At 49.9% G+C, this 11,205-nt stretch overlaps 1 protein-coding gene across 1 annotated transcript; it reads left to right on the top strand.

The window, feature by feature from the left end:
• Positions 1–6,538: 6,538 nt before the first annotated feature.
• On the top strand, positions 6,539–7,609 carry LOC149339020 (kelch domain-containing protein 3-like). Its single transcript, XM_089550853.1, has one exon. The coding sequence runs from the start codon at positions 6,539–6,541 to the stop codon at positions 7,607–7,609; it is 1,071 nt and encodes a 356-aa protein (XP_089406979.1).
• The last annotated feature ends 3,596 nt before the right edge of the window (positions 7,610–11,205 follow it).

Below are 11,205 nucleotides of genomic sequence, written 5' to 3'. Positions count from 1 at the left end.
GTGAAGCGTCGCGTCATGCTCCCGGTCTCTTCTTCGCCGTCAACTTTAGTCGCCTGAACAGCCAGTACATCAATATCTTCCTCCGTTATAAGTCGGCACAGCTGGCTTTGTTTTCTTTTACCTGCCAGACCTCTAACGTTTAGGGTGGCGACTTTGAACGGCGATGCAGAGGCCATTTTTACATAGGAAGAAGAGACCGAAAGCACGGTGCTTACCGCCTGCGTCTAGCATGTCGCTAGACTTTGCCTTCGCCGCCGGTATCATCCGGCGCGAGCACTTGCCCATGGTTAGGAGGCGCCTTGTCGCCGCCACGCTTGTCAAACGGAACCTTTGGACGCCGCCGTAGACTGGATCGTCGTGCTTGAGGCGCTTTTGCACGTGGTTCCTCGACACTGGGCTCTGCTGACTTGCCCCCGTCGGGCTTGGTCTGGGCCTGCGGATGCTTCGTCGGGGTAGTGACGCCGGTAGTCATGCGGGCGTCGGCCTTCTCGTCCTGGTCCTCGCTGGCCGCCTTTGATTCCACGTCCACGGGCACTGGCGGGTTGGTTACATCTTTTGGCACCTCCAGACGCGTCAAAGCTGGGTCGCTAGTTGGCGACCCGCTCGCCTGTGCGACCGTCGTGTCGGCGTTGCTCCTCGCAACAGCTGGCGGAACCCCCACCCCCTCGATTTTGCCCGCGTTGTCAGCACCGCTCGCTGCTTCCTCCGCTTCAACTAGGTCCATGAGTTCTGCGGAGTAGCTCGCCGCTACGCACCCTGTAGCCAACGCGTAGGTGCGAACGCAGTCAGCCTACGAGTGGCCATAGCGCCGGCACTTCGAGCACCTGGGCTCCTTGCAATCGCCGCGAACGTGCCCCGTGCCGCCGCAGCGCAGACACTGCATCGGCCGCCCGGGGCTCCACCACGACAGCCAACTCGCCAGCGACTCTAACCTGCTGGGGCAGGTCGCTCACCTTCATGCCTGGCTTTATCTTTAGGATCACGGTCCTCTTGGTGGACCCCTTCTCCTTCATACCGGCGACGCGCCAACGCTCCTGGGTGGCCTCGGTAACGTTGCCGAACGCCGCGAATGCCGTGCGCATGTCCTCGTCGGTGACGCCCTGTTGCATCCACTGCAGGCGCAACTTTACTTCGTGGTCTTCCAGGGTCGAAGACGATGAAGAGGCGTCCCTTCACGTCGAGCTCCTTCAAGGCGGCCAGTTTCTTTGCGGCATCCGCACTAATGAACGTAACCGCCCACAAGTGGTTTATCTGGTACGCCCCCAACGCCACAACATCGGGGAGCGCACCAACGTTGGCTAGGGCATCTCGGAAGTCCTCGAACCTGTATGGTCTCCTGAACCTGTACCGTATTTAAAACGACACGACCGGTGGGCAGGGAGAGGTTGAACGATCTCGTATTCCATATCTTCGTCGCTCGTAAACATGTTTTCGCGGCCAGCAACGGCTGCTATCGCCGTTCCGTGGGAGCGCATGATCCTGCGACCATCCGCTTTAGCGTCAAGAAGTAGAATCCAAAAGCTAGAGCTAATCGAAGAAAAAAAGAGTACTAATATACTGTATAATTATACGCATCATTCTAGCCATGAAAAGGGAACCCAGTAGAGTTATTCGTATTGCTATCTCAAAGAAAAAAACGCAGCACTGCTTTCTTGTTCATCTCAAGTTCAAGAATAGTAGCACAGGTAACTGTGAGGATCTGTGGGAGATTGCAGGTCTTATTTTAAACAAACACAAAAGTACAAACAATAAACGAGGCGGCTTTTATAGGAAAGGATACCAATTTCATTATGAGAGTGAAAAAGGGAAAGAAACAAGAGAGCAAGGCAACAACGCACGGGCAAAACACACGGGGGAACAGAACAAAGTGCTTACGAAAAATACAGGAGAAAAAATAACTGCTGTCAGTGCCTTCTCAATGTTTATCAAGATATCAGTCGCTGTGCGTTTGATAATGCACGGAATTATAATTTCCGATTTCTAATAACGCGTGCAAAAAGCACATAAATGCCACGATACACTTCGTTGTCATACGTGATCTCTTAGGGGCTTCGCGCATCGAAGCAAAGCCGCGCAGGCGCACAGGGGCCCGGGGGAGAAGCGCTGCGTTCAAAGGGCAAGGCATCGCGCCGAACGGGTGGTGGCGTCATCCCTTCCATTACGGTGCGGTTCGGGTGTCCACCGGGATGGCAGAGAATTACTGCGCCATTTCCTTTCCTCAAAAAACCTTGCGTTCAAACGGCAAGGCATCGCGCTGAACGGGTGGTGGCGTTCCTCCCTTCCTGTACGGTGCGGTTCGGGTGTCCACCGAGATGACATTAGGCCCGTAAACATTTCATGCTTACTCTACTCTCGGTTACGGGAGAGGCAGAGATTTTTTTTCTTTTCTCTTATCTTTGAACACTCTTCTATCTGCACGTGGCAGCGGTGGTGGCTCGGCTTGAGCCAGTCGGCAAGCCCGTGCACTTATCCACACAACAGGCTACGCGAGCGTTCTTCTTCGGAACTGCCCCCCAGCGATACATCTGGTCCACCGACGACATTCTCGCATTCATTTTAAGGCGGAAGCCTTTAAAAAAAAATATCTGCCTCTCCCGTAACCGAGAATAGAGTAAGCATGAAATGTTTACGGGCCTAATGTCATCTCGGTGGACACCCGAACCGCACCGTACAGGAAGGGAGGAACGCCACCACCCGTTCAGCGCGATGCCTTGCCGTTTGAACGCAAGGTTTTTTGAGGAAAGGAAATGGCGCAGTAATTCTCTGCCATCCCGGTGGACACCCGAACCGCACCGTAATGGAAGGGATGAACGCCACCACCCGTTCGGCGCGATGCCTTGCCCTTTGAACGCAGCGCTTCTCCCCCGGGCCCCTGTGCGCCTGCGCGGCTTTGCTTCGATGCGCGAAGCCCCTAAAAGGTCACGTATGACAACGAAGTGTATCGTGGCATTTATGTGCTTTTTGCACGCGTTATTAGAAATTGGAAATTATAATTCCGTGCATTATCAAACGCACAGCGACTGATATCTTGATAAACATTGAGAAGGCACTGACAGCAGTTATTTTTTGTGACTCCTTTGGAGACCAACCGACGCTTGCATGCCGGTCGCGTAGGAGGGCTTAGAGAGTCTCGTTAAATCTCGTTAAGTCTCGTACGGTGCCCGGATGTTCTCGTTTCAGTGCCCGGATGAGTGGATTTCAGTGCCCGGATGATGGCTCTCGGTCTCGGCGTGACGTCACCACAGTGCCGACAACGGGGGCTAAAAGCATTTCATGCTTAAAAACGCTATCGGGGAGCACTGGTGAGGGCAAAGGGCAGAAGACGCAGTTGCAGGGGAAGCACCAACGAAACGGCCCTTGGTTTAGAAAACCCCCGTGCTGAAAGAAACGACATTAATGAAATAGAATGGAGAGGTGTTTTAACAACGGACATCGATCGCATCAAAGCAGCCTTTTTCGAGCATTATCAGGCGCTCTTCGCATCGATCCGGTAGATGCTAGCACATCTAAGGAGGTGTTTCTAGCCGAGATACCGCGTCTTGACTACGAAACAAAAGACAAATTATAGCAAGATTTAACGCAAGGGGAAGTGGAGCTAGCAATAGGCTCTCTAAACCCCGGTAAGTCGCCTGGACCGGACAGGTTCAGTCGAAAGACGTTGTTATATGGTATGAAACGCGGTCGAAAGAGGTTGTTATATACTATGAAACGCAATAGCAGTGATATCTAATCGCAATATTTAATTTTGATCACTTCACGCTCTACTTTTCTACAGAAGGAAAGAGAGAGTTACGAGTTTTTTTTTCTAATCTCTACTCAAGGGCGTTCAGAAATCAGAACACAAGGCGATAACGGGCTCCCTTGCAAGAGGGGTTGGGCTCCTTAACCGGAACAGCCTAGGGAAGGGCACTTTGGACGGGACTACTACTTGCTCACACGAGCATATTCCCGCGTAATCCGCGTTGCGCTCCGTGATACGAGACCTATCAACTCGGTGGTCAATGCTCGTTCATTTCCAGAAAAAAAATTGGAATGGGATACGTCCTTTCTATGTGGAGTCATTGACAAAAGTTTGAGGGATGCGAATTCGCGGAAAAACTTTACAGCCGAGTGATTAGGCGCAAAATGCCTGTGAAAGGCATAGAAGCGTGAAGAGGCATGTGCATTATTTCTGGTAGAAGAATATCATTTGACTAGAAGGCGAGACAACGTGGAAATTAATTTTTTTTTCGCGAACCTGTGTCCCGCGAACTTCTGTCCATGACTTTACATTCTTAGCTTCAATCATTCTGCGTTAGTCCTCTTTTCGCATCGATCTCTCACCAGAAGTTCCTACTTAGTTTACTTTTTGCCTCACTTTCAAGCGCCGCGGCATTAGATATGGGAATGGGCATGTTTAGATAAGAGAATCAGTATGGAAAGGAGGGTTCGCAGTAACGTTATTAACATAGTTGACTGTGCCCGGCAAGCTATCTCCCTCTTATATTATCGGCCGCCTGTCTGTAATCCCGTGCCCCCTGTTCCGAACGAATTTTTTTAATAATGACCTACTAGAGTGACAGCATACCGCGATACTCTACTACGATGGTTTATGGTTTTATGGGGTTTAACGTCCCAAAGCGACTGAGGCTATGAGAGACGCCGTAGTGAAGGGCTCCGGAAATTTCGACCACCTGGGGTTCTTTAACGTGCACTGACATCGCACAGTACACGGGCCTCTAGAATTTCTCCTCCAAAGAAATTCCAGCCGCCGCGGCCGGGATCGAACCCGCGTCTTTCGGGTCAGCAGCCGAGCACCATAGCCACTGAGCCACCGCGGCGGCTGATACTCTACTACGAGTCTTTATTTCACTTATTTTGGTAATTTACTTTAGTTTTGTATTTGGCTTTGAAATCCAAAGCCGCATACCACACGTACATAATTTTATTCAGCATTCAGTTACAATATCTTGCATATAATAATGCGATGGTGCAGGATGGTGGTGCAGTTGTTGTGATAGCATTCGTAGTCCTCAATATCGAAAAATAGAACAGTGTTTTGCCACGGCCACTGGATCAGATCAAGGCACAGAATCTTCTAATCTCGGCAAGCATGAACGTTATTTTGTCATGACTCTGCCTTTCCCGTCATGCTTTTTGCTCACAATAAATTCCTCTTCAGTAAAACTTCAGCAGGAGAAGTCTGTTCTAGACATGCGCGTCAGCTACGCGATGAAACTGGCGAGAAGTGTCAGACACCAGTGACGCCACCTCAAAGCAACGAAAAGGCATGTGACCGATGCGCAGTTCAGCACACCTGTCTAGTCCGGACACCGTAAATTCTGCAACCGTAAACGCAGTGCACAACATCCTGACAGGCTACAGTCACAATGGTTTCGGTGCTGAGAACTGCATTCCCCTAAAGCGTGCTGGTGTTTACTTGTAAGAGGCTGCTCCGGCGGATGAAGTCTGCGTAGAAAGAATAGATTGGTTTGGTTTGGTTTATGGGGTTTAAGTTCCCAAAGCGACTCAGGCTATGAGAGACGCCGTAGTGAAGGGCTCGGGAAATTTTGACCACGTGGGGTTCCTTAAGTGCACTGATATCGCAAAGTATACAGGCCTCTAGAATTTTTGCCTCCGTCGAAATTCAACCCCCGCGGCCGGAATCGAACCCGTTTCTTTCAGGTCAGCAGCCGAGCACCATAGCCACTGAGCCACCGCGGCGGCGTAAGAAGTGATTGAAAACAATGTTTGGGAAGAGACGAAGAATTCGGTTGAAGTACCAAATATGCATGGGATTTCGCACAGGAGATAGCGAAGAAAATCAAAGCTAAGTCATTGCTTTCTGCCCCGCCACCCTCCCCCGCCCCCGCCCCATCCCCCCCTCCCTCCCCGCCAAAAAAAAAAAACGGAGCAAGCTAGCAGGAGACACCACCCAATTAGGAGAGCCTGCGACGTATGCCACAGCCCCGAATACGCACAGCACAAAGTTAGCGTAGTGAATCGGAAACCGTGGAAGTGGTATCTTCATTGGCATGCGCAAAACGGGAATGAGCGTGAAAGAACGCCTTGAAGGAAATTTCGAAAACAGTAGAACGCTCATCGTTGTGAACTTTGCCAGCATACTGAAATCCTTTAAATTCGCTACTGTTCAGACAAGACAGTTTATCCCCACAAACTTCATTGTGCTGGAAGTTCTACAAGCCATCCGTATACAAAGAAGCAGATATGACTTTGCGGCATTCTTCTCTAGGGCTGACTGCGCGCTAGATAAGACTCTTATATCAATGTGAAAAAGTGTATCAAAGTTACCGTGCTTCTTTCGATTGTTTTGATAGGACGCTTCTTTTCTAGGTTAAGACGCATGCGTGCATTCCCGTGGATTAGTATTTTACTGCGAAGTTTTCTATTAAGGAAGCCAGTTCTGCGTTGAGCGCAAGTATATCAGCTACTTCCAGACTAAGACCCACTTCAGAATTACGCTTAGTAGTCACGTGCTTTAAGCAAAAAAAAAAAAATACCTGGATCCCTTCTCAGGGTGAATGTTTGTTTCTCCGAAATGTGGACGTTGAAACTGCAAGGTGTTCCGGGAGCTGTCAACAGCCACGCTGTCGCTATTAATGGCAAGATCTACTCCTTCGACATCACCAGCTCTGAAGAGAACTTCGTCGCCGTGCACATTTTCTGCCCTGCGCGCTACCGCTGGCACCTTGAGAGGACGCAGCCGCTACCCCGCGATAGGCCGGTTCTGTTTTTAGACTTTAACGTTGGAGCCTACGGCGACTGTGCGTACGTGTACGGTTTTGGGGGACTGGCCCAACGACTGGCCTCGCATGGCAACCTTTACCGCTTCGATACCAGCACAAAGACGTGGAGCCGTCCTGAGGTGTGCGGTGATGAGCCGAGGTATATCTGCCACGTTGCGTGCATGATGCGGAACCGCATGTACATCATCGGCAGCGTGCAGGTAGGTAATACGTTGCACTTCCTTGACCTGGATACCTACAAGTGGCATCGAGTTCACACAACTGGAGACGTTCCAGCGTGCCCGCCTTTTAATTCGGGCTGTGCCATTGGTAGCCGGATTTATGTTTTTGGAAGCGCGCCTGGCAGCAACTCTGTGTATTACCTGGACACTGTGAACTTGACCTGGGTGCGCCCGCACGTAGAAGGCGTAGCTCCAGCGCTGCGCTTCAATCATAGCGTCTTCGCGTACAATGGAGAGATGTACATCTTTGGAGGTTACAACAGGGAGCAGCGCGCACTCTTTGCAGACCTGCACAAGTACGACCCAGGGAGGTCTCGCTGGACGCAAGTGAGGCCAAGACGGTCGGGCCCTTGTGCCAGAGTGGTCCAGGCCTGCTGTGTGATTGGGGACCGGGCGTTTCTGTTTCGCGGCCGCACATCGACGCGCATCACAGAAGGTCAGTCGCCTCCACGAGATCGGCACCTCGTCGCGCACCACCTGTTCGCCCAAGTGGCATTGACTGATCTGCACGCGCTAGACTTTGCACCCACATTGGAGACGTTGTGCCTTGCGGCGGTCATAGATGCCCGTTTGGATATCGGCGACGTGGCGCCGACCGTAAAGGAGACTTATAAAGCCATGACAGGTGAAGACAACAGATAAGCCCTGTGTTTGTCTACGAGAAGACATTGCAACTGTGTGTGACAAAACCATTTAGACGGTGCCTCGGCAAGATGCATATCATGTGTGAATAAAACTTCTGTTCACCTGTCTAGCCACGAAATGGCCTATTTTAATTCATCACTGAGCAAGCTAGTTGCTTTTTTGTGCTTCGCTGATATTATTAATCCGAGAGCATTATATAGCTGTGTTGCGTCAGCAAAATGTGTCCGCAATTTCATCCGCACGTTTACGTCATTCTTTTAAGATAAATGTGTGATTGTGACAGATAGTGTGGGATAAAATCTCGGGACCAGTGTGCCAACAAACTGTATATTTTACTGACAGACAAGAATAACGGTTTCCTCGAAAGTTTAATTTTTCCACAAGTTTGCGTTCATGTGTTCACTTTGCCTTTCTGTTATTCAGTTCCTTGCTCGTTTTGGCTCAAGCTGCCCCGTGCTCGTTGTTATGATTGCGTAGTTATGTCTCAGCTTTCGCTTCGTTTTGTTATTCTTCTTAGGAATGTTTTCGTTTAGTTATCTTTTTCGTTTGACTTTATGATACGTTTTCGTTCCTGTTAACTTTTACTTTTGACTTCACGTTTTGTTTTTAGCTGCTCTGGATAGTGGTTTCATTTTATGTCTATTGTCACTGTTTTCTTGTTTTAAACTGGTCTTAGGTTCTGCTCACTGGGCCTGCTGCGTGTTGAATTCCTGACGTACACCGCCAAAGGTTTGATAAGGCTATTGATGGACGGTGTTTTGATGTGACGATTTCTTTGCTTCGTTCGCTGTTCATGTTTTCTGGTGTCACGTGAGTCCTTGCTGACGTTTAAAAAGCTGCTCGTTCCTCTCAATAAATTGTTGCTAGTTCGGCACCTATCCTGTGAGCTTTAGTTTCGTCCTCCTCTTTTCGAGCTGCTTTCTTTAGCCGTGCCACAAGACCAGCAAGGGGAAACCACAACTTTAGCAGACATAATTATAGGCCGCAATTCGGTAGCGCTGACTGCGTGCGAGATTAGGCTTTTTTATCAATGTGGAAGCCTTTAGCAAAATGGGCCTGCTTCTTTCGATGTGTTTTGATATGTTTGTTTTCAAGGTTATGGCGCATGTTTGCGGCGGGCTAGTATTTAAGTGTGAAGTTTTCTAATAAGAACACCAGTTTTTACTTTGTTTGTCACGTCTGTCAGCTTCTTGGAAAGTCAAACCTACCTCAGAATTATAATGTGTACGCTCCTGCTTTACAAGGGCCAAGATCCAGTCTTAGACTTAATATTTGTCTGTCTGAAATGTGGACATTAAAGCTAAAAGATGCTCCAAGAACTGTCAATAGCCATGCTGTCGCTATTAAGAGGAAGATCTGCTCCTTCGACGTCAGCTAAGAATCGCTTTCCTGAAGAAACACTACCTTCGTGAGCTTGGGCGCACCCTAACGGAGCTACATGAGCTAGAGAGGCTAAGCCCGGGTGCCTATCTCGAAGAGATTAACAACGTAAAAGCAGAGCTTCAACAATTTGCGACAGAAAGATATAAGGGGGCCTTGATACGATCTAGGTCCCGAAGGTTTCTTGACGAGCAACCTTCTCGTCGGGCCCTGAGTGATGAAAGAGAGAATGGTATTGCGAAGGAAATATTGGAAATTCAGTACGGTGATCGCACATACAGCGATGCGCCTGGTATTCTTGCTGCTTTCTTCGACTATTATCGGAAGCTGTTTGGCAGTTGCGAAGATCCAAATCAGGGTTTCGATACAGTTCCTTACTCGGAAACTTGCCTCGACTTGACGATGAGAAGTGTGCCTTAGTGAATGGACCTATCAATTTGGATGAAATTCAATCAGCCATTTCTGATCTGCAGAGCCAGAAATCTCCTGGGCCAGATGGTATTACTAGCGAATTCTCTAAAACATTTTCGCCTTGCCTAGCGCCTGTTTTGATGGAAGTTTTCCAACCGCCGCCGCGGTGGCTCAGCGGTTATGGTGCTCGGCTGCTGACCCGAAAGACGCGGGTTCGATCCCGGCCGCGGCGGCTAGAATTTCTTTGGAGGAGAAATTCTAGAGGCCCGTGTACTGTGCGATGTAAGTGCACGTTAAAGAACCCCAGGTGGTCGAAATTTCCGGAGCCCTCGACTACGGCCTCTCTCATAGCCTTAGTCGCTTTGGGACGTTAAACCCCATAAACCAAACTAAACCAAGTTTTCCAACCATCTTATGATGTGGGTGTCCTGCCTCCCACTTTCTATTCTGGGCACACAATATTGTCACGTTGTAGTGACGGCAATCCAGCAGTCAAGAAAACACCAACAAGTCTTGTGAACGAAGCTCTTCATTTGGGCTGACTTGGGACCGCAAAAGAACTGAATCACTCGGCGGCAGCGTAAGCAACAAACGTGCTCGTCGGTCGTCGATCTACGAATGCCCGCTGCTCGCGGCATCGTCACAATTTAAAACCGGCAAGGAAACTTCGAGATAACAGGTCGAGATCATCTAGAGTATTCTAGAAACACGTAGATGCAGCTGTTCATGGCTGTGAACAATCGAGGTAAGTCCGGTCGCTTCTCGCGTCTCGAACAAAAATGATAACACCCCTTTTCTGCGGCCTTGCGCGAACGAACGGACGCTACAATGATACGTGGGATTACCCCCCTCCCTAAGAAGCATCGTCTCGATGCTTTAAAATGAAAATAAACACGGATAATGCAAACTTCGAGTCCTTTAGCGTTCATAATAGTGTTTAAGACGTACGACATGTACGACTTCCGGGCGTGTGCGTCGTCGCGGAGATGCTGTCGTGCCGTCGCGGATGACTTCATAGTCGAGGTCACCGATGCGACGGAGAACTCTGTATGGGCCAAAGTAGCGTCGCAGCCACTTTTCACTCAATCCATGGCGGCGAACTGGCGTCCATATCCAAACACGATCACCTGGATTGTAATGCGTGTTTCGTCGGCGCAGATTGTAGCGTCGGGCGTCGGTGTGCTGCTGGTCTCGAATGCGAAGCCGCGCAAGTCTTCGGGCTTCCTCGGCGCGATGAAGGTAGGCGGCGACGTCCAGGTTGTCTTCGTCTGAAACGTGCGGGAGCATTGCGTCGAGTGTTGTCGTGGGCTTGCTGCCGTATACCAGCTGGAATGGGGTAAACCTGGTTGTCTCCTGAACGGCAGTATTATAGGCGAAGATCACGTAGGGCAGAATGGAGTCCCACGTCTTGTGTTCGACGTCGATGTACATGGCGAGCATGTCTGCGATGGTGTTGTTCAGACGCTCTGTGAGTCCGTTGGTTTGTGGATGATAGGCAGTTGTCCTCCGATGGCTTGTCTGACTGTAGTTTAGAATGGCTTGCGTCAGCTCCGCTGTAAACGCCGTTCCTCTGTCTGTGATGAGCACTTCGGGGGCGCCGTTTCGCAGGAGAATTTGTTCGACAAAAAATTTAGCGACTTCTGTTGCGGTATCAATAGGCAACGCTTTTGCTTCGGCGTATCAGATCATGTAGTCAGTGGCCACGATGATCCATTTGTTACCCGATGATGAAGTCGGAAAGGGGCCGAGGAGGTCCATCCCAATTTGCTGAAAGGGCTTAGTTGGAGGTGGTATGAAGTTCA

This window comes from Amblyomma mixtum, chromosome 6 (assembly GCF_055824585.1).
Source record: "Amblyomma mixtum isolate Tamu chromosome 6, ASM5582458v1, whole genome shotgun sequence".
NCBI classification, from domain to species: domain Eukaryota; kingdom Metazoa; phylum Arthropoda; class Arachnida; order Ixodida; family Ixodidae; genus Amblyomma; species Amblyomma mixtum.
Note: the sequence above shows the minus strand (reverse complement) of the source record. Positions and strands in the feature narration are given on the sequence as shown.

Excerpts from the sequence above, each read along its gene's own strand:
- LOC149339020 (XM_089550853.1), top strand. The coding sequence starts at position 6,539 with ATGTGGACGTTGAAACTGCAAGGTGTTCCGGGAGCTGTCAACAGCCAC.